At 34.3% G+C, this 26978-nt stretch overlaps 1 protein-coding gene across 1 annotated transcript; it reads right to left on the reverse strand.

Moving 5' to 3' along the window:
• Positions 1-455: 455 nt before the first annotated feature.
• On the reverse strand, positions 456-25509 carry LOC141648671 (uncharacterized). The gene is made up of 8 exons (XM_074457395.1): positions 25444-25509; positions 12324-14989; positions 4817-4934; positions 3788-3866; positions 1412-1485; positions 1242-1311; positions 755-792; positions 456-671 (listed from the first exon to the last, which is right to left on the reverse strand). The coding sequence occupies exons 1-8, from the start codon at positions 25507-25509 to the stop codon at positions 456-458; spliced, it is 3327 nt and encodes a 1108-aa protein (XP_074313496.1).
• Positions 25510-26978: the final 1469 nt, after the last annotated feature.

The following is a 26978-nucleotide window of genomic DNA, read 5'->3' on the forward strand; positions in this document are numbered from 1 at the left end:
AGGAATGGGTTGTTGAAGAACAGCCTATCAAGAATAAAGCCTATAAATACCACATGAGATCCAATAGCAAGGGGCATCAATCATTTACTCAATCTCCACTCAAGAAAATATTCATTTAGCTTTATTCAGTAGCTACGTCATTTATCTTGCCTACAATTGTATTGTTACGTTGTTCCACCTCAATACTCCCAGAACATTATAGTGCATCCATTGGCGTGATACCGACATCTTCCGCGGTTTTTCCCGCATTCGGATTTTCCGCGACACCATTTTTTTTGTGTCATATACCTTTTTGCACTTTTATTACGTCCTTCTTGCTTTTCGTTTCGTACACACTACCAAGTATTCGACCTACAATTGACCATTTAAATCCACTCTAATTTTAATCGTGAATAGGTAAGTTTTTACCAAAACAGTTTGGCGCCCATCGTGGGGCTAAGTGGTCAAATTTTAAGTCAGCCCAGCAAGTCCGGATCCAGCCATAACACCTCTGATGCCCAAAGTTCGACCTCCCAGCCACCCGTGGTAAGTTCTCTCCCTGCAACAACATGGGCCACAGCCGCATCAACCAGTCTATCGGCCAAGGCGACCCCGGTGCCAGCCAAACCTCCGCACTCACCCAAAACCTCGGGCATAGGAGGCCACGCAAGCAAGATACCGATGGTGCTAAGCTAGACGAAGACTAGCAGGAAGAATAGTCCATTTAGGACTGAGTCAGGAGGATTGATAACCTCCCAGCGAGTAGGAGCGATACCAGATGCAATGGAGTGGTTATTCCAGGGTATGGATACCCTAAAACAATTCATAATCACAAGCAGATTACTATCAGCGCAGGAAAAAAAATGACTAATAGCATGTCATACATGCCTTATATACAACCGATCAAGCGTGACTGAAACAATAAAAGCATTTAGAAGACCAATATTCTATACTAATATTAAATCAAACTACAAGTTGGAGTTTAAGAGGTGAATTCTCATTAAGAGGGGTGTGCTACGTTTCTATAAACAACTAAAATAACCCTAAATTACTTAATTATTGTAACACCCCCTTCTTACCCGTTCAAGGTAATCGGGATATGTCACCATTTCGGTTTACCGAGGTAGTGAATCGAAACTACAATTAAGTAACTCTTTATATAAACATATTTAATAAATTACAATTGAATAAATGAATAATACAAGTGAGTTCTATACATGACCACTACTACATCTATGCCAATTATCGTACGACTAAACAACTTGACCCCACCTCTGTGTATCGCCCATGCTCCCGCGTGTTACCAAATATAAACCTGTAATCAATTGCCCCCTATATGAAAAAAAATATCAATGGATCAACACAGGACACTCCGAAAATAGGTGACAATTTACATAGAACCAACACACGCCAGTTTCAACAATATAAATACCTGAGCACGAGACAAATGTATGAAAATGCAATACGATATAGAATGTATAAGACACGATGCTACATCCATGACAACTACACCATTATTTCACCGATACCAGGAAAACACCCACAGTAAGGTGACGACACCGCAGTATTGCCCATCAAACAGCTGGACCCGGGCGCTAACCGAATCCCTGTAAGACGTCCTGCCTCAACCACACGCTTCCCTCTATAGCTCAAGTCATTAATGTGCACATCTTTCTTGGAGTGAGAATCTCCAAGAGGCGACCCAAATATAAGACGGTTTTCCAACCGCCTTACGTCTCCTCAACAACAACCTCGTCTCCACAATGTCCTCCAACACATGCGATAATCACAGTGAATGTAAAACGCAATGCAATATGCCAATATACGACTTATCATGGGACTCACTCCCAAATACGTTATGAACATCAATTCCTCAAATATCCCGACTCTTCGAGTCATCACAACTCAATACCATATTATAATGCATTTTCGACAACTACATGAAATCCACAACAATCCCCAAATATCTCAATATGGTGTAATACGACTTATACCATGAAAACAATGACAATTGACACACCAATAAGTATTCACATTATCAAAACCGAGTAGATGAACATACCTTTTAGCATACTCCTTAAGCAATAGCGCTTATCCTCTTAAAAAAAATGAGAAATGCATGGGTCCAAAACAAGCAAAATCCATCTCACAAAACCGTCTCATCCTTCATAAATTACATAATAACTACTCCCTCTTAGTCCATATAACATTCCTTCTTCATGGATGGCACGAGAATTAAGGGTGTTTGAATTAAATAAACTAAAGTATTGTTATATGGTGAGATAATTGAAGAGAGGAAAGGTATTATGGGATATTATTGTGGTGTGAGGTGATTAAAATAAGTATTTTTGTGGGGTGAGTTGATTAAATAAGATAAAATATGAGTATTGTGGGGTGAAGTGATTAAAATAAGTATAGAACTTTACTAAATGAGAAAAAAGAGAAGGTATTGTGAATAGATGAAAAAGGAAAGAGGGAAGGTTATTTGGAATGGGAGGGAGTATTACACAACACGAAACCCCTTATTAACACCCCTTAATTACCCATAAGAATACTAATAAATTACCCATAACAAAACCCCCAAACGTGAGGTCTTAAGATAAGAAAAATAGAAAAAGTGAGATTCTGACTTACAAAGGATAGATCGGGAATAAGGTGGGGGCAAGGAAGCACCAACTTCAGATTCAAGCTAGAACATCGTGGGAGAGGTCTAGGGAGAGTCTTATAGATAAAGAGAAATGAATTAGAGTTAGGTGAAATGTTATCCCGTCTTAAGTTATATCGGTCTTTGACAGTCCACTCGGTCGAGTGCCACCTACACGGTCGAGTACAACTCGTATTCGACCGAGTTCTACCTACTCGGTAATTGGACTCTCCACTAGATCTCGTACAGGTTATACTTGGTCCAATACGCCGCTATGTCTTACTCACAAATGGTCTTTCGTCCAATCTAAGGTTTCTCTCAAGCATCTCAAGGTTCCTTTATCGGTATTTAAATATCCGGGTATTAGAATTATACCTAACATTTATGGCCCATAAAACAACAACAAAAAAGCATTCAATTTCGACAAACTAAGTTAATCAGATCATACCATATCACAAACTACTAAAGTAATGTGCCAGTGACTAAAGTTATCACAAACTGAGTCAATCATATCTCCTATCTATAATTCCATTTGACTTTATTCAGGTTTAAGAGGTAGAGCAGGTGAAGCAACAACACAAATACCATGAAACACCTACACACTACAACATAATCAACAAACAAATCCGAAAGAAAAACCTAACAAATCAACAGTGCACAATTGAAATCAAATTAAAAAAAAAAAAAAGAGAATTAATATTCTGAATCACTTATAAGATCTGTTTAAAAGGAGAAAAAAAACACGTAAAAGAAAAAAAAAATAAAAGAATCTAGAACGAATGTGTAAATGATAAACATAAAATGCAGTACAACTCGATAAAACGCAAACAACAAATCGGATACGGAAGAAGAGTCGGACCTATAAGAAAAACATTAGTAATAGGATTAACACCTAAAAGGACCTTAACAACATCCCAATCAAATTTTTTTTTTCCGGTCTAAACCATCCAGTAATCCGAACCACATTGGACCAACTAATCCGGATTTCGGGGCGTGTCCAAGGATTACGGTATTTAAACCCCTCCCAATCGCAGTTGTGCGGGATCGATCCGCAGACCTCCCTACCAAGCGCAGCCCCATGCTACCACATCCCAATCAAATTGAAAACCCCAAAAAATAGAATTAGAGACCGCTTGAGGAGATTTGCGAGCAGAATTTGTAAACCACAGCTGAAAAGAGGGAAACGGCCACTAATTAGCGCAACAATACTATCTATAATACGAGGATCATCAATAGCAATAGCCTTCAAATGAGCAGAATTGCAGAAATAACGTGAATTAAATTGCAATTAATGTTGAAATAGAAACCCTAATTTAGAAAAAGAGGTAGACATTTTCCATAAAAAGGGAGAAAGAGAAGAAGAAATGTATACCAGAAAATTAGAAGCTCACTAAATGAAACCCCTCAACCAAAGCTATATGAGATAAACAAAGAGAAAGGAGAATTTATATGGATTTTGAGACTGAAGTTGAAGAATAGATTGGAAAATATGAACGAGGAAGAGGAACTAAAGTCGGAGAGGAACAGAGGGAAAAGTGGAATTAATGAGAGTGTGTGTGGTTGGGTTAACAAAGGGCATTGTAAGAATAGGCCCAACAGGAAACATAAGATGAGAAAGGTAAGATGAAACTGTAACCCATTGTTAGCCCAGCCTAAAGAGAATCCCCAACAAATCACTGTCCAAACTCGCATGATAACCAATTGCCCAACCCAATTGCTTGCTACTATTCATTCTACAAGATACTATGCATTAGTGAATACTGAATAGTAAAACTGGGCTAACACTTTTATAAAAGGTGCAAGATAAGATATCAAGAAAGCATATTGATCGGAGTAATTTTACCTTTGTACGAGTAAATATTGTCTAAGACTATATTCTATACTATATTATATAACGATCAATTATATTAAGCACTCCAATGTAATTTTTGTTTAAGACGGGAGTATAGAAATTTTTTATCAATTACCACATGTCATTAGATTGGCGACCAGTTTTAACCGATGTAAGTTACTTACACAGTTATTTCACCATGTATCGTTAGATTGACGACTAATTTTGTAAATTTTAAAGGAGCGTTAAGAATTTCACAAATTCTCATTTAATACTGCACAATCCATTTAACGACACTGTTTGTATTATTATTATTTTTTATTTTATTTTTGATAAAAACCCCATAAGGGTTAATACCTTACTATTAAATCATCAAGAACCAAAGACATTATCCAATTCGGAAGATCAACATTCCAACTACGTCTGTCAGCAACCCATGGCATTGCATGAGCTAGTCCACACGCAACCTTATTAAAATTCCTACGAACGAAAGCAAAAGAAACTTACTCAAAACAAGCACAAATATCGAAAATGTCTTTATAAAAGTGCTATCTTTAGGATTTAGAATATCACAAAAAATGTACAATTTGTATTTGTTTATTACGTAATTTATTTAGCCTATTTTAATTTCCTAATAAATACGTAAATTTATATGATCAAAATCACATTACGGGCATGTTTGGTCCCGCTTTACGAAAACTGTTTTTGCTTTTAAAAATGAGTTTTTTAATAAGCTACTTCTCGATACTGCTGGTGTTTGGCCTAATATTTTACAAAAAAAACGACTTCTCAACAACACTTTTTACGTAAGCGGATGGAAAATAAAATTTTTTGTTGAAAAGTATATCAAGATGGGTCTCGATTTGTAGAGAATGAAAAAATATGAATTAATAAGTATTAATTTATTTATTTTTGACATGTTTACAACATATAAGTAGTCATTTATGCATTAAAAATTTATAAAATAAAAGTAAAAGCTAGAAGCACCAAATTGATGCTTCTACTTTTGGCTCCCAAAATTAACTTTTGGGCTTAAAAGAAATTATTTTAACTTCTTCAAAATTGATTTTTTGGCCTAGCTTGTGCTTATTCAATGGAAAAGCACTTCTAAAACTGGGCCAAACAACATTCATTTTACCTTCAAATAACTGGCTACATTTATTTTCTTTTAAGCTTAAAAAAAATGGAGGATCTAATACATTTTCTTTGTTCGAAAAATTATACCTTAGGCTAATTAAAACTACTCATTAAGTACGAAGTAAAATATATGTCCTATAAAAAAAAAAGTAATATATGGTTGTTTTCTTGTAGTCTAACATTAAAGACATTTCTAATTGTAAAATAAAAAAATAAAAAACATTAAAGACATTAGCAGGCCTAGACGTTGGAGTATCATAAAATCAATATAACCCTCTACACAAACCAGAAAACTTAACTCACCTTTTTTACTCCATATTTATTTCTCACTTATTTTTTAAACTAAAAAAAATGGAAGATCTCATAATTAACTTAGATGATCCGGAATTTAATTCCAAAAATGATTATTTAGGTGGGCTATCAAGACTTTTTTGGGAGAAGTATAATGGCTATTGTATATCGTTACGTACGAGTTATTCGGTTTCGAAAGACCTTAAAGGTTTTCCGATAACAAGCTGGAGTTTCGTCTCATCCCTAATGAACGTGTTGTTTGAAATGACTCAGGACGAAGATCGTATTTATGTAACGGTGAAGTGCGTGAGAGCTACAGTCTATTTTGTTGCATTTAGAATAGGGACAAGTGAACCTGACACTAATGACCCGAAAAACAATTCGGCTGAGCGAAAATGTAGAGATTGTAAAGTTATGCCAAGTGATGTTGGAGATGGTGGTTTTAAGGCAAGCTACGAGCAAGCAACCGATAGCATAGGCATAGACAAACTTTAGGATAACAAATTTGAGAAATGCGGTATACGGGTTGTATACCAGTCGTGATTAAAGAAATAACTTCATTACCCTGTGCATAGACATTGTGGAGCCGGTTAGATTCCATTGTGTGGTCCGATATTTTCAGAGAAATATGGAGGTGGATGTGATAAGGAGTTTTGACTTGGATGAGGATACCCTAACGGAGATTAAAAATTGGAGTGTTATATAGTTATCTCTTCAAAGACATCTCATATTGGGCACCGAATTTCGTGTTAATAAGCGGGGTCTAGAACATATACGTATAGAAAATGTTAGACTTATTATTGCAGTTATGAGAGATTGCAAGGTAAAAAAGCCAGTTGAAAGTAAAGTGTAGCTTTTGTAAGAATTGTCTTTAACTTATCTTTTCTAGTAGTAACTAATTAATAAGTGAATTATTTCACTTGTTGTCATTAGTAGTAACCTAATTAATAAATGAATTATTTCACTTGTTGTCAATTAGTTTGGTAACAAAAACTCTTTTTATTTATGAAATGATTTGACTCTGATCTTCTCCTTATCGACATAGCTGAAGTCCGATAATACATGTTTAATACTTGGTTCGAAGTGAAACTGTTGATGCATTTTCGTCATGAAAACCTTTTTGTCGCTAGATTATACGAGCAGTGTGTTGTAACTTGTAGTGCGCGGATATTAATTTTGTTAATGTTAATAAACACAATTGTCATGCATGGCGGAACCATCATCAGCTGTTAAACATGTGTATCAGCTTTGTTATTACAGTACTGCATAATGACGCAAAGTTTTGTAAGAGCTTTGAATAAACATGCAAAATGTAAACAAAATTTGGATGGGAAATTAACCAACTACTCATTTAAACTCGTCTTTTTAATAACTACGATATATATTTATTAAAAAGTTCAATAATTTTCTTATATTAAAAATTTCAGTTCTTTTAATTTTTTTTTTTTAAATTTTAACATATATACTCATATAAAATTAAAGATAAAACAGTCGTATACTAGCATAGTCACATATAAGGCTTATTATAAATTGTAAATGGCAGTATTTATCAATAAAAACTAAAATTTCAAAATTGATTGATTTTAGAAACTCGCATTTACATCGATGCTCACTTGATCAATTAAATTACACAAAGACTTGTAATAAACGACTAAGGATACTTTTTTCCGTACCATGCATGTTTATGTCGCATAAATTATGTTTTTTTATCCCATCGATGTGAACTGTACTAGAGATCGACATGGCTAACTCTTTTGTTGTGCAGTTGTGCCCTACAATTTCCCCAACTATTAGTTGTATCTATAATTATTATTCAGTAAGTTAGTCATATACTCAATATTAATAATCTTACAAAAATTAAATAATTATCAATCATAATATATATCTGGAAAAAAAATCATCTGATATGGGATTATAATACCAAAAATCATGAAAATTAGATCAACCTTCATTCAAATCAAGATGCATGTGTTTTAAAAAAAACATAGATAAAAACCATTATTAAACTAAAAAATCAAAATATAATAATATCATCAATTAACTAAACAAATCTAAAAAAAATATTATTAATTCACATCGACTACATGCATCTCACAAGTATGTAAACAAATACAGTAAGAAGAATATAATCAAATATTAAAAGTAAATAACCCTATATCACTGAAAATCGAATTTTCATGTCATATGATGGAAAACCTATTTTTTAGATAGAGATTTTGATATTTTTTTCAGTATAATATGATGAATTATGAAAACGTAAAAGATACAAAAAATTTGAGTGTGTAAAAATAAAAATATAAAACATAAAAGGGAAAGAGATGGAGGGGACTCGATTAAGCAAAGAGGATGTGTGATTGATTGTGCGGTGAAGATAGAAGTATAATTTAGGCTTTGTTTTACTTTTACCATGCTCTTCTTATAAAATAAGTTTAATAATGGTTTTTTTAAACACATGCATCTTGATTTGAATAAAGGTTGATCTACATGATATTTGGTTTAGATAAAAATTCTTATGATTATAATATATCTATATTATTGCATGTTGATTTTAATAATTTGGATTTTTTTGAGTGGTGATTTTAATAGTAGTTAGCATGAAACTTGGAAATAAAAAAAATGGAGAGATTAAGAAGGGGGAGGGTAATTAATTCCCACAAAAAACATGGTGGGAGGGGGGACCTACTGAAATCAAAGCATTTTCTCTCCCCAAAAATAAGGGACCAATAGAACTGCAAAAAATGTTTTGGCTTTTATAGTATAGGGATAGAGATTTTATCATTTACCCTCAACTAGTTTTAAACCCGTGCAAAATTGCACGGGTATGTATTTGGGCCAGTATTAATGTTTTTGGATGTATATTTATTTTTGCATTTCTATTGTACTTATCTAATTGGTCTAAATCTACGATCTACATAATTTATGTTTAAATTTGTTAAAAACATGTGTTCACATACACTGGTTTATAAGGAAATAACGTAATCTACTCTTGTAAATAAAAATTGCATACATAAAAAACTTTACATCCGGATAAAAGAAATATAATCTAATATAATCAACTTTAACATATGTATGTAATTCATTTGCGTTTTCTGTTCGATCCCGTATATAAATGTTATTCGTTCCTTCTTGAAATTATGTAATTTTGTTTTAAAAATTATGTAATTCAATTTCATTTACTCGCATTTGTAATTCATTCCGCGTATATGTTATTAATTTTATTTACACGGAATGTATAAAATTATTTCATAATATTAATTCATAGAATTTTTTCATAATATTATTTCATAGAAGTTGTTGTAAGACGGAATTTATCGCATGTTTGAAAAGACGGAAATGTGAAGAAATAAATACATTGCACACTCACGGGTCCCACCATAACATGAATTTCCAAAAAAAAAAAAAATTGCATTAATGACGTGGCGCGCTGAGGATTGAGTATTGTCTTTTGTATTAATATAGATAAGATTTGGTCAACTTGTCGTTTAATAGTTGGCTCTCATCTTTTCTTGTTTTAATTTTTGTGTTAAACCAAAGATAACAAATGATTGAGATGGAGTAAGTAATACTTCTTATATTTTAAAACAAGTAAAATGAATATTATAATAATGATATAATGATAATAAGAACACCTCATACAGTCATACAAGGTGTATAATGATACTCCAAAAATGCACCGTCATCGAATGGTGAAGACCTTCATTATTATTGCAGAATTATAGCTCGCCTTGTTTTTCAATCAATGTATTTACAAAAATGAGAGAAAAAGGGTCGTAAAAGAGAATTGAGCAAAGTAAATTCTTGTTTCAGACATATTATTTTCGTCTGAAATTAAGATGGGCCAGTCTGATTAGATGTGACCATTTTACAATAAAATGTAAATGTTTTTTTTGCTAAAATATTACCAAGAGCTTTTTGGTTAAAAAACGACAACTTTAATTATAATATTTTATCATTAAATGACTATTTTTACTAAAAAATGTTGACACTTTCTTGTTTTAAGGGTAAGATTATTGGTGATTCTTGACATGAATCTTGAGACAAAACTCCCAATATAATCTACCCAAATCTTGGGAAAGTCTTACGTTGAATCTTGGAAATCAAGGAGTAGGGTCGAGTATGGCCCAATCAGTATCGGCCCTTAGGGCTGAGCTAGATCGAGCTAGGGTCCAAGTAGGTCCGATCAAAACTTTATTTAACATATACGAGTATGTTTTTTTTGTTCTTTACAACTTTTATTCCCTAAGATTATTTCGTCTTGATAGAGATTACAAATTTCAAAAAAAATCTTAAATTTTTTTAATTTTTAACCTAAGAATTTTTTTGAAATTTCTACAGTAGCAAATATATCGTAGTTATTAAAAAGACGAGTTTAAATGAGTGGTTGGTTATCTTGTCATCCAAATATTGTTTACATTTTTGCTCCATTATGTAATACTCTAATAACAAAGGAGGTACATGTTATTCAATGATCTTCAGATAATCCTATTATACTATAACCCAAAATGATAACCATATCTGAAGAAGTGAAGAATATCTCAAATATCACTGAAAAGCACGTATAAATTAAAGTACATCATAAACCATCACCTATCCACTAAAAGAATAGATGATTTCTAATTTTTCACTCCAAAAAGCATCTTCTTAAATAGGGAAACTAATTACAATTAATTGGATTCACTAAATAAAAAACTAACAATTACTCTATTCAATTTCCTATTATCTTTCCTCTTTCCTTTTTCACACTATTTGATTATCTTCCATATTTCCTTTTTTGGTAAATTTTATTCATTCTTTATTATTTTCTCTTTCCTATAAATTTTACAACTTATCCTATTATATTAATTCTTTCCATTCTTTCTTCCCCTTTCTTATTTTTTGTGCCCAAAAGAAAGGGAAAGGGAGTATATTTTATTTCATTAAATTATTATATTTTCATTAAAATTAATCTTTTCATCAAATTATATTATTTTCATAAAACTCTAAACTATAATATTTTAACAAAAATATAAATAAAATTTATATAAAACTATAAATTGCCAAAAAAAAAAATTATGATATTATATGAGAGTGAGTTGACCCTTACATCCATATACCTATAAAACAAAACCTATTACGTATAAAACAAAACTGTAAATCACCATTATTCTTTCGTGAAAAAAAAAAGTTAAGAGAATTAAAAAATTGAAATCATTAGATTTGTGGTATAAAAAATATTTTATTTCAATTATATTTCAGCACATTACTCAATTCTCTTGAATAATCGTGTCAATTACAGCTTTTTTTCTGAAATAAAAATACAATGATGATAAATATGAACAATTAATGAGATACCACTATTATATAAGTAATTTATTAAAAAAAAACTCTATGTATGCCGTGCATTTATTGCGTGGGGTCTAAACTAGTTATATATATTAATCATTTCAGCCATGTTTACATGGCATTCTGTAATTTTTTTGAGTTGTTATTTTGAGTTATTTGAACATTGCGCATATCGCGGGAAAAAAAAAAGTTTAACATAACACTTAAATCAATTAAAGAAGCAATATAAAACATATCATTATTTACTAAAATTAAATTATGATTATCAATCAATCTCTAAATTCACGAATATTTCAAGTTCATATAATTAATGGAAAAAATATATTATAAAATAATTTACTATAGATGATATTGTTTCAAGCAAAATTATGGAATATATTTATACAAGCAAAATTAGGGAATATATGATTCTAAAACTAATTTATAACCGAAATTACGGAATATATTTTAAATTCCTATATTGGTGGTACTCTTCACAAACGCACTCTTAACCATGTTAATCTACAAGCTACAGTAATGGTAAAATAAAAAATAAAAAATACTCCATCAGCTATTGTGGTTGTCAGTAATTATTAAGTTAAGACAGTCTTATACTGTGAGACAATTCTATAATGTGGAAAGACAACTTATTTGTTAGCATTAAATAAATAGTTTTTTTATTTTTATTTTTATAAAAATGGACCGTCTCATGGTGTAAGACCCTTTTATTTTATAATTTTTAACTCATTAAATAAAAAGACAGCTTTTTTATTAATTTAACAATAAAACTAAATGTTTTTTTTATTAACAAAAATGAACAGTTTCATAATTGAGGTTGTCTTAACCTATAATTTATGAATACATTTTACAGGCATTATTATTATTATTATTATTATTATTCTTATTATTCTTATTATTATTATTATTATTATTATTATTATTATTATTATTATTATTATTATTATTATTTTTGCAGAAAGATTATGATCATTATATTAAATATAAAGTTAGAGGGTACATATCCTATAATTCCTACAAGGAAAGCCAGAGAGGCCACCTTAAACCAAATCAAGAAACCAACAAAAAGAAACTAAGACAAGCTAACTGTCATTACATTGAGATCTAACAAACACCAAATACTTGACCTTCCAAAGCAGAGCAGAGGGAGGACGAGCTAGATTCTGAAATACCCTTTTGTTGCGTTCAGCCCATATAAGATAAATGGAGCTAAGCAAGGCACACCTTCTTTGCTTCTTGAGCCAACTGCGCCCCCTGTTATGGGTTTTGAACCAGGAACAAATAAGACGCAGATCAGTTGAGGAGATGCACCTCAGCCAGGCTGCCACTCCTAGCCAAATTTCCTTTGAGTAAGAACACTGAAAGAACAAATGGGCCGCAGACTCAGCCTGATGCTCACACAAAACACAGCGATTCACCAGCACCATACCCCTACTGCACAAGTTATCAACCGTAGGGAGCTTGTTTTGAACCGCCAAGACACCTACCACAGCATGTTTAGGATAAGCAAACGAGTCACCAAAGGACTTATGCATAGGAAATGGCGAGCCTTTAGTCCTCAGCAGCTGATAAACTTGCTGCTTGTAATCAGGGGTCAACAACAAAGTTATAGCTTGAGCTTTCCCACCTGTGATTTGAAGCAAACAGTCCCTCATTGCTATGACATTACCCCAAAACCATGAGTGAGCAGCTGTAAGTCGAAATTCCCAGAAGTCTTCCCCTTTTAACAAGTAAGCCTTGACCCATTTCACCCAAATATTTGGGGCATCAGTGATGAGTTTTTTGACCCAGACCATAAGTTGTGATTTGTTCCAACTGAGAATTTCCTTTATGTCCATGCCACCTTCCTGTCTAGGCAAACAAAAGCTCTCCCAACTTTTGAACACCATCCTCCTGCTACCCTCCTTAACACCCCACAAAAAATCTTTGCACATTCTATTGATTCTCTTAGCAACTCCCTTAGGCAATAAGACACTTGCACCCCAAAAATTATGAAGACCAAAGATGACAGAGTTGATGAGAGCAATCTTACCCGCATAACTGAGTTGATGGTTGGCCCAGTGAGAAATTTTTTCCCTGATTTTATCAAGCAAAGGGAGGAACATTTTTTGGGTGAGTCTGGAACTGAACAAGGGAAGCCCCAGGTATCTAACAGGCAAATCTCCTTCAACATAGCCAGTAGTACTTAAGATGAGCTGCTTGACATGAGGATTAACTCCACCAAAATAAAGATTAGATTTCATGGGGTTTACTTGAAGGCCAGAAAGAGCAGCAAAGAACTTGAGACACTTATCCACAGCAAGAACAGAGGGGAGGTCTCCTCTGGTAAAAACCAGTAAGTCATCAGCAAAGATAAGGTGGGTTAATTTGACTTGAACGCATTTGGGATGATAGGAGAAGCCTGGATGAATGGGCAGATTCCTCAGCAATCTAGAAAGAACTTCCATACAAATGACAAATAGATAAGGGGAGAGAGGGTCTCCTTGCCTCAAACCCCGTTTGCCAGGAAAAACCCCCTCTATGGAACCATTGATGCTCAAAGAAAAGTGGGATGTAGTAACACAGGCCAAGATCCATTTTCTAAATTTTTCAGGGAAACCAAATAAAGTCAGGCAACTAGATAAGAAATCCCAGCTAACAGAATCAAATGCTTTGCGAATATCAACCTTTAAAATGCATCTAGGTGTCAGGAGGCTCCTATTGTATTTAAAAGCAAGCTCATGAGCAACCATGGAATTATCAAAGAGGTCCCTGCCCTCTATAAAAGCAGCCTGCTCTAGCCCTATGATAGAATTCAGCACAGGCTTCATCCTATTTGCAAGAATCTTGCTCACAGTTTTATAGAAAACTGTGCAGCAAGAGATGGGTCTATACTCAGTCACTGAGGAAGGAGCATCATTTTTTGGAACAAGAGCAATGATGGTAGAGTTAGCAACCTGAGGCATTCGTCCTTTTTCAAAAAATTCCTGGACTGCAGCTTGGAAATCAGGGCCAGTGATACTCCAAGTGTCTTTAAAGAAACCAGAATTATAACCATCAACCCCAGGGCTTTTGTTTCTGTCAATAGAAAAAAGAGCAAGCTCAATCTCACGAGAGGTAACCATAGCCTCCAGCTGAGGGGAGTCAGAGAGAGTATTGGAAGAGAAAAGATCAGCTGGAAGAGCCTGCACTGGCTCAGTAGAACCCAAGAGAGTTTGATAAAAAGTAAGGAAAGCCTTCGTCACTTCCTTGTGCCCTTGACAAAATTGACCTTGGGCATCCTTGATGGCCCCTATAGTATTTCTATTTCTGCGAGCAGCAATGCTAGCATAAAAATAGTGAGTATTAGCATCACTCAGTTTGAGGTGTTGGACCTTGGCTTTCTGAGAAAGAACTCGCAATTCAGCAGCCTTAAGAGTAGTATAAGTAAGAAGCAAATCCTTTTCCTGAAGAATAAGGGAAGGACACAGAGGAGAAGCTTGAAGGAGAATTTGACAGTTAGATAAGCTCGCCTTAGCCTCTGCAACCCTAGCCTTGATTCCAGAAAATTCAGAAGAGTGCAAATGTTTAAGACCACCTCTAAGCCTTCGTAATTTTAAAAAGAGGGAGTGTATCTTACTGCCATAAGCAGGGTTTACCCAGTTAAGAGAGACAAGGGGAAGGAAACCCCCAGAAAGTGCCCAGCAATTCAGGAACTTAAAGGATGGCTTACACACCCTAGCATAAGGAACATTGAGCAGCACTGGAGCATGGTCTGAGACCCCAGCAGGTAAGAAAGTCACAACAGAAGAGGGAAATTGCAAAAACCACTGAGAGTTTACCAGTAAACGATCCAATTTAGCCCATCTTGGGGAGAGAGCTTGCTTATTGTGCCAGGTATAGACACCTCCTGTATAATGGTGATCTGCTATTATTATTATTATTATTATTATTATTATTATTATTATTATTATTATTATTATTATTATTATTATTATTATTATTATTATTATTATTATTATTATTATTATTATTATTATTATTATTATTATTATTATTATTATTATTATTATTATTATTATTATTATTATTATTATTTTCGGATGACTTTTTAATGTGTATACGAGGGTAGAATGACGGGCTTCATTTGAAATTATTTTCCCGATAATTTTTTACACCATTTAAGTGGGGTTATATATCCTTTATGTTGCCTATATATCTCAAACGTGTTGGTCGGATCAGATCATACGGGTACGGTTGGTTCAAAACTTCAAATACAGGTCGAGTAATATGGGGTATGGGTCGGGTTATTAGGGGTAAAGTGCGGGTCAATAATTAGTATCTAACGCCTTTTATAGATCAGCAATTTTTTTTTTTAAAACTAAAGTATATTTAATATTGATATTTTAATCATATTCAATGTGTAATACCCGGTATTTTAATATGATATTATATTAGGCCGAGTTACCAGCTGGGTCGTGTAGTGTATTTGTGACTCGGGTAATTATGTGACTCGGGTTTTAATTAATCTAACTAGGCTAGGCCCGTATCGTCTTAATAGCACCTATCCTATATGTATAACCCATCTAACCAAACCCTAATCTCCCTATCACCATATTCATTTTAACCATGAGAAAAGAGAGAAAAGAGAGAAGAGGGAGCCGTGTGTGAAGGGAGCCGCGTGAGGAATTGCGAGGCGATTTCTCAGCCTATTCTCATCCTATTTCGTAAGTAGACTATCCTATTACCTCTTTATTCAATTATTAGCATAATTATAGTAGTATTGGGATAATTTTCGTAACCCTAGAATTGGTTTGAGGGTTTTTGATTATAAATTGTATGAGATAAATGAATGGAATAGTTACAGCAATTTACAGATTCGTTGGTCTGTGTTATTTGAGTAGGGATGTCATTGGGGCGGGGCGGTGGTGGATATAGGCTCCCCCGTACCCATACCCACCAAGCAATTCCCATACCCGTACCCGCCCCGCCACCCATGGCGGGTACAAGTTTCCATACCCGTACCTGCCCCACCAAAAGAAAATCTAGACCCGTACCCGCCCCGTTTACCCACCAACCACCTATGTCATAATTTTTGTCAATATTTTTATAATAAAATGTAATTTAATCACTATAAATTTTCGTAAATCTTCATATTTATAATCTTAGTTTAAGATTTTCAATAAAATTAGTAAATAACATTATCGAAAGTCATAATAATATATATATTTTTTTAATAATTTGTGGGTAGGCGGGTATTTGGTGGGTATGACGTAAAACTCATCCCCGCCCCACCATCCATGGCGGGTGGAATTTTTGTACCCGTACCCGCCCCATCACCCGCGAAAGCTGTACCCATACCCGCCCCAACTGGGGCGGGTGCGGGGCGGTATCCGCTTATACCCGCCTCGTTGACATCCCTATATTTGAGTGTTTTACCTGTCTTAAAGCCATGGGATGCAAAAAGTTAAAGAAGAGACTCATGTTTATTCCAAGCCTAGTTTATGCCTGTGAAAATTGGTAGCATTTCACCGTGTAGTTTTTCCTGAAGAAATTATTTGTGAACATCTATCTAAAAAGTCAGCAAATCAGTAGAGGCTGAAAGATTACTTCTAAAGCATAATTTAGATATTGAATTGGTGCTGGATCTTTTTCATATATTTAATTTAAAGAGTTTAGATTAGTTAGGCGTTGGTTTTACTTAAGAATCATTTGTCAAACTCGTTTTATGAATCAATACTTTTTATGCGACGGTTTCTGTCAGTTTTTGGAAATCAGTCTGAAAACCCTTGATAAGTTTGGAATTTGAGAAAAACACGTTAGATATAATTTGTAGCTAAGACTCATGGGGTTCCAATTCAATTGGCCTTGTATCAATTTGAATTTTCTGGAATTAGTTATTCATTTTATACCGAGTCTGCCATGTGCAGGAAAATCAGGGAAAGTCGTGTTTGTTCCTTAAGTTGATATTCCTATTAAATTACGATGAGTCTAGGTTATGTGAATGATTAATTGACTGAGTAGGTGGTAATTATACATAATTATGTTATGTAGGTGATGGATATGTGAAGGATCATAATTGATTGCTTGTGCGTGCTTGGATTGCGAAAAGGTAGGGAATACACTTGACTTATTATCGTTGTTGTTGAATGGTGTTGATTTGTTGTGTTTCGTATGACCAAGTTGTGAACGTTGACTTACTTCGTGGTTGTTGCTTTATGCTATGCCTCATATACTGGATTGTGATTGATCGAGTTGATCGTATTGAGTATGCTATCACAACATTTTGTAGCTGGCATGATTTTATAATTGATCAGTTCAATGGTATACATATTGCATTGCATTGTTTACTGTTAAGCATTTCATGTGCATTGGAGTTGGAGGATAGTGTGGTGATGATGATGTTGTGATAAGGCCCAGGCGGGTTCTGCAGGACTTGCCCTGGTGTCCTCAGCTGCGAGCTGGCAGATCGGCTACGGTCGATATATAGTCTACCGGGGATCGGTATGGCTGGGTTGTACGGGTTATGAGATATGAGTTGAGATGGAGGTGGAGGTGACGGAGGAGCATGCATATCATATTTTGTTGTTTCATTGTATTCCCTACTCAACCTCGTGGTTGACCCTGTGTATTCGTGAACACCTGTGACGATCCAAATATTGGGAGCGAGACTTGACGGGTTTAAGAGATAGGACGGGAGCTTGATGGGCGTGAGACACTGGATCAGAAGACTTAGTAGCTAGATCTTCATTTAGAAGACTTTCACTTTTATTTATGTTAGTTCTTTGTAATTTTATGTAAATGAGGTTTTGTAAAAAGGTTAAGTTAAAGAAATTATGTAATTTGCCTTGGAGTTTAATTTGTTATTCACTACCTCGGGAAACCGAGATGGTAACAGTCCGGTTTATTAGGGAATGTCTTGCTAGAGGCCCCTTTATAAATCGGGGTGTTACAAAGTGGTATCAGAGCGAACGATCCTCAGGCCTAAACCAATGAACCCAATGAACGTAGGATGTGTCTAAATAAAATGAACCCCCGGGAATAAACTGTTAGGAGCTCACAGTGCGGTTAAGAAGGCGCCCTTAATGCGTGCTCTTTTGCCCTCTCAGTTTTGAACCAGGTAACCCGAGATAAATTGAGTGAATGGGGTAGTTAGAAGGAAAACCTTGGATATAATCGAGTGGATGTACACCTTGAGACCCATATATTCTAACCATGCTGCAGGACAACGTTACGGTAAGTATTTTGTATGAATGATGACGTGATCATATGATGTTGTGGAGATGAGAAATAAATTTTCGTGTTCAGGTTGATAATCAATGAAGTGTTGGATTGTGGTAATCGTGAGCATAGAAATAATTGCGAATTGATGATATTTATCTGGATGGATATTGAATGACGTGTTGATAGTACTATTATGTCTTATGATATGCGGTTATGTGATCCCGAAGCCATGCTAGTATAGTATTGTGATAGTAATCAGAAACACTATTGAATTGCATGTTTCTAGTCATAGCAATCGTGATTTAGATGTAAGGAGTAGATCGAGATGCGAAGGGATTCTATGGGATATATTTTTACGTAAGTACAAAGTGTGAGATTTAAGTTGGGATGGGTTAGTATACATAGTATGTTCATAAGAGCTTGTAACATAGTAAAGAATGACCTAGTGCTGAAACTCGTTTTGTTTGATTTTACTCTTTAATTGACCTTACTGCCATTTCTTTTTTGTTTATTGCCTCTGGATGAAAATTTTATGAGAGATAGCCTCGTGAGTTAGTGTTCATTTGGCGTTTGTTTCATGCTTATAGGATATATGGATTAGGAGTAATAAATGTTTTAGTGGGCTGTGGTCAGGAAGTTCCTGTGCAGTGATGTTTTGACCAACGATTTTGTAAAAATCCTCATTTAAATTGTATTAATAATTTTTGCATAATTCCAACTCCATCGATCAGAAGATTCGCATATGTTTTCAAATTGATAAGCCACGAAAATTCTTGATGTCTCTAAATTAAATGGTAAGTTTTGCAAACTGACCCAAGTTTCGGACCAATTGCTGTCACATACTTGTTTGGACCAACTGAGTTGTAAAATCCTTTAAAAATTGAATTCTTGAGCTTTGGACCTCATTCTTTTTCTCACGAATTATTAACTCTCTGTATGTTATAAAAAGTAATATAACTCAAGTTTTCGTTGAACGGTTATTTATTCGTGATTTTTTTGGAAGTTACAACGTGAATCATAACTTTTAAAATGTGAATGCTATGTTGAGTTTTCATGCAGTTGTTCGATTATTTCATGAGCCTTATTAATGTGAAATTATAGTGTCCTTATATGATGATAGTAGCACACATATTCATTGGTTATGTATCTTAACTAGTGATAAAAAAAAAAATTAAAGTTTAGTTTATAACATTGTTGGCATGATAGTATGAGTGAAATTGAATAGCTTAATTTGATTCTTAATCGAGGGTGAAATATTTTATACGAGTCCAGTTGTTTGCATATTTTATACTTGGCATGTTATAATATCTCTGGTGTGTTCATCATATTTGTATAGTGGTCGGATATATATAAATATAAAACTATATTGTCATATCTTGGTAAAGTTGGTGGCGTTAAATATTAACTTGATTGTTCTAATATACTCGCATGAATATTTAAAATAATTATGTTTAAATGTTTACACATGGATGGTAGTAATGAGTATGTCTAAATGTTCACACATGTAGGATGTCATCTGAGTTCTAATGTCTTTTATGTGAGTCTGTGTGCCTATAGTTATACTTATTACTTTCATTGCATTAATTTATTTCAGTTGAACCTAAACTTATGATATGATAATAAATAGTGTTGTTGTTCCTTATTGGATATGTTCATAGTTGTATTGTCATGAAATGCTAAGGTGATTGTTGCAATTGTCACGATATTTGAAACATAGTTGATATAGTTACGATATAGTTACGATATTTGAAATATATTCTCGAACCGTCGAATTATAATGAGATAACCCTTTGATGATTCACATGTCATACGTATGTTTAAATGATAGTCGTTATAGTTACGTTTAATTGAGCCGCGAGTTGCCTATTTGTTCAAACCGTGCAAACCAGAGAACTTGTTCACCTTACTAATCTTTTGTCATAGATAATGTTTTACAAGTTATATGATGGTATATGTACATGTTTAAGTTGTTTATGCGATATCTTTTATTTTTGTTGAAAATGAATTATACTGAGTTGATGGATACAATTGAATGGTATGGTTGCTAAAATGTTAAACATATGTGTGATATGGAAGTAATTTTGTTGTTATTGTGAATCACATAACTATTAATACTCAATTGTAATTTCAGTTGTTTGGCTTCTACATTATTAAGTTAATTACTCATGACGCACAGTCGATGGTTCCGTAAGGAGTTTAACTGGGAATTTTATAGTGTGCCTCCGATCTAAACTAATAATCTTCTTATATTGACTATATGGTTAGACTCTTGTCTAGTTCTTATGACGTGATAAATCGTTTTAAAATTTAACATGTAATTGAGTTGGTACTTATACTTTTGTGTGACCATGCAACCTGTGATAAATAGATCTGTAATAAAGAGGTAAAATTTTGATCGAACACAGTTAAATTGTAGTTACTTGCTTTACATTATGGTACGAATCGTATGCTTTGACAAGACGTCACCAGGGAATGTGTACTATCTAAAAGGGGTCTCCGATTAAATGTTGTAGTCGTGTTAGCCGTGAATATAACTGAGTAAAGAAGTGCGACTAAAATCCTGATGTTGAGGTAATAGTCGTTCATTAGTAAAGATAGGACTGAAATGAATAAGATGAACCTGTAAATTACGAAATATGAGTCGACACCTAAGCTTGTATTGTTTGAAGGAATTGAGTTAGGTTTATCTGATTTTGAGTTAAATGGATTCTATGGACGGCTCTGTTATAAGATTTATGTTAAGAAAGTTATTTACCGTCCAGTATGAAAGTAAAAGTTTTGAAAATGAAGTTAAATTTTGTCGTGTGAGTATAAATTTGAATGAGATTTCACCAAAGTGTCCCGGTTGTATGGTTTCATGATATTTGCTAGTACGAGGGAATGAAGCTAGAACGTAGTCACAAATAGTGGGTTAATTTAGTCATGTTGTTCGTTCATGTAGTGAATTAGTGGGTTGTGGTTAGTTACGAATGTCAAAACGGGAAATGTAATGTGGTGATTTAAGTGAGTTGTGTGTTAACATGGTATGTTGATATTAGCATGATATGTAATGAATATTTGTAAAATTGGTGTAGTTAAATACATTTAATCTTTTATGTCATGGTGTTGGGTGCAGTTTAAATATATTTAACACCAAGAATGAAATTTTATGTATGATAGTATTGTATGTTAACTTTCCAATATCATTGTTTTACTCGCTTGACTGACTCGACCAATAAGCTTGTAAAATTTGCCAATCAATGTGCATTCGTCATTCGTCATTCGACCAATATTTCTTGGAAAATATGCTATTTGACATGAACCATATGTAAGCACCTAAGCATCTTCATCTTTGTAACCTGAGTAGTAATGTATAAATTAGATTGACAAGCAGATCCTGTGAATGTTATTGCATGTATTGATTGATATGAAGAGTGTTTAGATTAATACTGAAATGTCTTAAGTTATTCAACGTGGCTTTTGCTCCGATCCGTGGCGATGTCTTTAGCGGCCCGATAGAAGAATCGTAGCTTCCTTGAGAGAGCTTGTATATTGATTGTCTTTAGTAGGGATTAGTTAACTTGAACGTGAGTTGTGAATCTTTTATCCTCTTTCGGTTGTTAGCAGTAGTTTGAGAACTTTTGTTATAATAATGAAGGTTACGGGGACGTAACCATGTTTAAGGAGGGTAGGATTGTAAAATCTTTATACTTTCATGTGTGATTTCTCAGTTTAGCTATATTGGTTATGCGTTGTGTGGGTTATGTTGGAGTGTTACATGATGTGTTTCTGTTATGGTTAAACTTCGGGGACGAAGTTTATTTTAAGGAGGGTGGAATGTAATACTGCGTTTAATATTCAATTTGGTGGGTGCCTTACAAACTTTTGTATATGCGTTTCATAATTCGTTTGCGTTGGTTGGTAGAGAGGGTAAACTTCGGGACGAAGTTTCTCTTAAGGAGGGTAGACTGTAATACCCGGTATTTTAATATGATATTATATTAGGCCGAGTTACCAGCTGGGTCGTGTAGTGTATTTGTGACTCGGGTAATTATGTGACTCGGGTTTTAATTAATCTAACTAGGCTAGGCCCGTATCGTCTTAATAGCACATATCCTATATGTATAACCCATCTAACCAAACCCTAATCTCCCTATCACCATATTCATTTTAACCATGAGAAAAGAGAGAAAAGAGAGAAGAGGGAGCCGTGTGTGAAGGGAGCCGCGTGAGGAATTGCGAGGCGATTTCTCAGCCTATTCTCATCCTATTTCGTAAGTAGACTATCCTATTACCTCTTTATTCAATTATTAGCATAATTATAGTAGTATTGGGATAATTTTCGTAACCCTAGAATTGGTTTGAGGGTTTTTGATTATAAATTGTATGAGATAAATGAATGGAATAGTTACAGCAATTTACAGATTCGTTGGTCTGTGTTATTTGAGTGTTTTACCTGTCTTAAAGCCATGGGCTGCAAAAAGTTAAAGAAGAGACTCATGTTTATTCCAAGCCTAGTTTATGTCTGTGAAAATTGGTAGCATTTCACCGTGTAGTTTTTCCTGAAGAAATTATTTGTGAACATCTATCTAAAAAGTCCGCAAATCAGTAGAGGCTGAAAGATTACTTCTAAAGCATAATTTAGATATTGAATTGGTGCTGGGTCTTTTTCATATATTTAATTTAAAGAGTTTAGATTAGTTAGGCGTTGGTTTTACTTAAGAATCATTTGTCAAACTCGTTTTATGAATCAATACTTTTTATGCGACGGTTTCTGTCAGTTTTTGGAAATCAGTCTGAAAACCCTTGATAAGTTTGGAATTTGAGAAAAACACGTTAGATATAATTTGTAGCTAAGACTCATGGGGTTCCAATTCAATTGGCCTTGCATCAATTTGAATTTTCTGGAATTAGTTATTCATTTTATACCGAGTCTGCCATGTGCAGGAAAATCAGGGAAAGTCGTGTTTGTTCCTTAAGTTGATATTCCTATTAAATTACGATGAGTCTAGGTTATGTGAATGATTAATTGACTGAGTAGGTGGTAATTATACATAATTATGTTATGTAGGTGATGGATATGTGAAGGATCATAATTGATTGCTTGTGCGTGCTTGGATTGCGAAAAGGTAGGGAATACACTTGACTTATTATCGTTGTTGTTGAATGGTGTTGATTTGTTGTGTTTCGTATGACCAAGTTGTGAACGTTGACTTACTTCGTGGTTGTTGCTTTATGCTATGCCTCATATACTGGATTGTGATTGATCGAGTTGATCGTATTGAGTATGCTATCACAACATTTTGTAGCTGGCATGATTTTATAATTGATCAGTTCAATGGTATACATATTGCATTGCATTGTTTACTGTTAAGCATTTCATGTGCATTGGAGTTGGAGGATAGTGTGGTGATGATGATGTTGTGATAAGGCCCAGGCGGGTTCTGCAGGACTTGCCCTGGTGTCCTCAGCTGCGAGCTGGCAGATCGGCTACGGTCGATATATAGTCTAAGGGGATCGGTATGGTCATTTGGGTTGTACGGGTTATGAGATATGAGTTGAGATGGAGGTGGAGGTGACGGAGGAGCATGCATATCATATTTTGTTGTTTCATTGTATTCCCTACTCAACCTCGTGGTTGACCCTGTGTATTCGTGAACACCTGTGACGATCCAAATATTGGGGAGCAGACTTGACAGGTTTAAGAGATAGGACGGGAGCTTGATGGGCGTGAGACACTGGATCAGAAGACTTAGTAGCTAGATCATCATTTAGAAGACTTTCACTTTTATTTATGTTAGTTCTTTGTAATTTGATGTAAATGAGGTTTTGTAAAAAGGTTAAGTTAAAGAAATTATGTAATTTGCCTTGGAGTTTAATTTGTTATTCACTACCTCGGGAAACCGAGATGGTAACAGTCCGGTTTATTAGGGAATGTCTTGCTAGAGGCCCCTTTATAAATCGGGGTGTTACACAATGTTTAATTTTTTAATTATTTTTTTCAAATACATTATATAACAAATATTGATATTTTAATAAAAATTATTTTAATTTATCTTTTCCTCAACGGGTCGACGTTTTCGTGTCGGGTTTCACTTAAATTAACGGCTCATTTCGGGTTCCAGATCGAATGGGTCAATGCTCGAGATTTTTAGGTTTTAACCCTGAAAAAATGGATGAGGTCGGGTCGGGTTGTGTTAAACTTATAACTTATCGTTTAATTAAAATAATATGGACACGAATTGTACAAATAACCAACTCTAATTTGTGGTGTTTTACATTTATATAATATCGACTTTCGTATGACCTTTAACTTTATTAACAATATATGGAGTATTAGCATAAAGGTAATCATCTAACCATAAAATATAAAACATCCCTTGAATTTCACGGGTTTAAAACTAGTTTATATGAATATATCACATTTCACAAGTGTAAAAAAAGGTGCAAACAGAGTAAAAAAGGTGTAGCTTTTCTTATTTAGAGTTACAACTAACTACACTAGTTATATCTATTATTTTAGGACATCATTATTGATTTATTGGCTTATTTATTTTATTTCGCATGTTTCATATACATAACTATTTTCTCGAGATGGGGTTTTCTTATCTGAAAGTAAGAGGGAAAAAATAAGTTGGCTTTTCTGGACTTTGATTTTTCTATATTGGTTATCCGTATAAAAATAAAATAAAACTTTTAAAAAGACTAGGGACAATAAGTCAATGGAGGCGTAGTACATTAACACTTTTAGGTTGACTTTAACCTAGTACCAACATGGGTATGTGCAACAGTTGATGAGTCATATTTATATGCATCCCTTTACTTTGTTAGGTGTCATAGTCAAGTGTTCATCTTTCTATTTTAGAAAAGTCTTTTGATTAGTAATTTGATCTTCCACACTTAAATTGGCAAACTTGTCATTTAATAGTTAGCCCCCATATTATTTCCTTATTTTTTGTGATAAACCAAAGATAAATAACCGGGTTGCGAAACGTCGTCGACGTTTTTCATTAAAAAAAGACATAACTACCCTTCCCCCCTCTCTCTCTTACTCTTTCACTCTTTTATTTTTACAATTTACAATCACAAATCCCCTAACCACCGTTGCCACTATTGTTGCCACCACCGCTGCCACACCCCACACCATCGCAATAACCGTCGCCCACAACTGCATTAATTACCACTCCCCCTCTTGGTCTTTCTTCTCATTTCTGTTTTCTTCTCAATCTCTGTTCTCATTTTCGTCGCCCGTCATCGCATCACCACTCCCCCTCCACTGCCAACACCTCGTCCACCACTGCCAGCCAATCACTACACCAACCATCGCCACTATCCTCTAACGATGTCGTTGGTTTTGGTTTTATTTCTCAATCTTCCATTTTGTCCAGATTTTCAATTTGTTTTTTAATTGATTAATTGATTTAAATTTGAGAAATGTGGGTGTATGAATTTCGTTTTCTGTTAGATTCGTGGTTGTTGGCGGTGGAATGTTTTTTTTTTTGTTGGGACGTTGATACTCAACGTTTGAGGGGGCATGGGATGTTGCTACTCATCGTTGGAGGGTGGACGGAATGTTCAAGTTCAACGTTGCGGAGGGTGTCAACCGTTGAACATCAACGTTGGTCATAGGCAATGACGTTGATATTCAACGCTGAACATCAACCAGCACAAACGTCCAAATTCAATGTCCAAGGCCATTATGAACGTTGAATGTCAACGTCCACCATCAGCATGTACGTCAACATTCAACGTTCATGCCAATAGCAACGTTGGGTATTAACGCCCACCATCAGCATAGACGTTAACATTAAACGTCTTCGGCCCAATCAACATTGTAAATTACAAATCGAATTAACAAACATATAATCTTTGTACAAACTACACTGTACAATCATCGTAATTTAATTGCGGATTCGAGCGTAAAACATGATATTATGCAATGTCCTATATGATATTGATAGACAGTCCAAACAAGTTTATAATTCGACAGATTATAGATTATTTGTTAGTTAACTTACTGATTCAATCATCAAATGTTGTATTTTTTTGTTTTAATTTGATAGTTTAATTTGGTTTTGGGAGAATTTGGAGAGAGAAAAGAAGAAACAGAGAATAAAAGGGTAGTGTTTATCTTTTTTTTCTAAAAAATCTCAACGATTCCTTACAAAACGTTAGAGCAGATTCTCTGTTCCATTTTATGTCTCATCTTATGTCCCATTAGTTTTCTTAATGACACGTTAGCACTTTGAGATATAATATTACTACTTTTATTATTTCAAATGTGACGTGTCAAGATCTTAAAGAAATGGGACACAAGATGGGACATAAAAGTGGGACAAGTGATCCCGACAACCTTTTTTAACCCAATCCTACTAAACTAAAAGATTAAGATTTGGTCACAATTTTTCCGCTCAATTGATTGACATATGATAGGCCCACATTAAAATTACGGAAATTTCCCATGGTACCCTCGAAATTTGGCAGATTACACATGGTACCCCTCATTTTAAGTTTCTACATATGGTACCCCTGTATTTACCGTTTTCTTTCCCAGAATGCCCTTTGCCAAACTTCCGTCATCACTCCGTTACTCCTCTGCCTAATAACCCTCTTTTT

The sequence above is a fragment of the Silene latifolia genome, chromosome 3 (assembly GCF_048544455.1).
Source record: "Silene latifolia isolate original U9 population chromosome 3, ASM4854445v1, whole genome shotgun sequence".
In the NCBI taxonomy this organism is placed as follows: domain Eukaryota; kingdom Viridiplantae; phylum Streptophyta; class Magnoliopsida; order Caryophyllales; family Caryophyllaceae; genus Silene; species Silene latifolia.

Bases quoted from the DNA above. Each gene is read 5' to 3' on its own strand.
- LOC141648671 (XM_074457395.1), bottom strand. From the start codon at position 25,509: ATGGTGTGGGGTGTGGCAGCGGTGGTGGCAACAATAGTGGCAACGGTG. The intron at 14,990-25,443 runs GTAAATTGTAAA...GTAAACTCTCAG, and splicing joins TGGTTAGGGGATTTGTGATT to TGGTTTTTGCAATTTCCCTC. The intron at 1,312-1,411 runs GTATTTATATTG...TTTTTCATATAG, and splicing joins TACATTTGTCTCGTGCTCAG to GGGGCAATTGATTACAGGTT.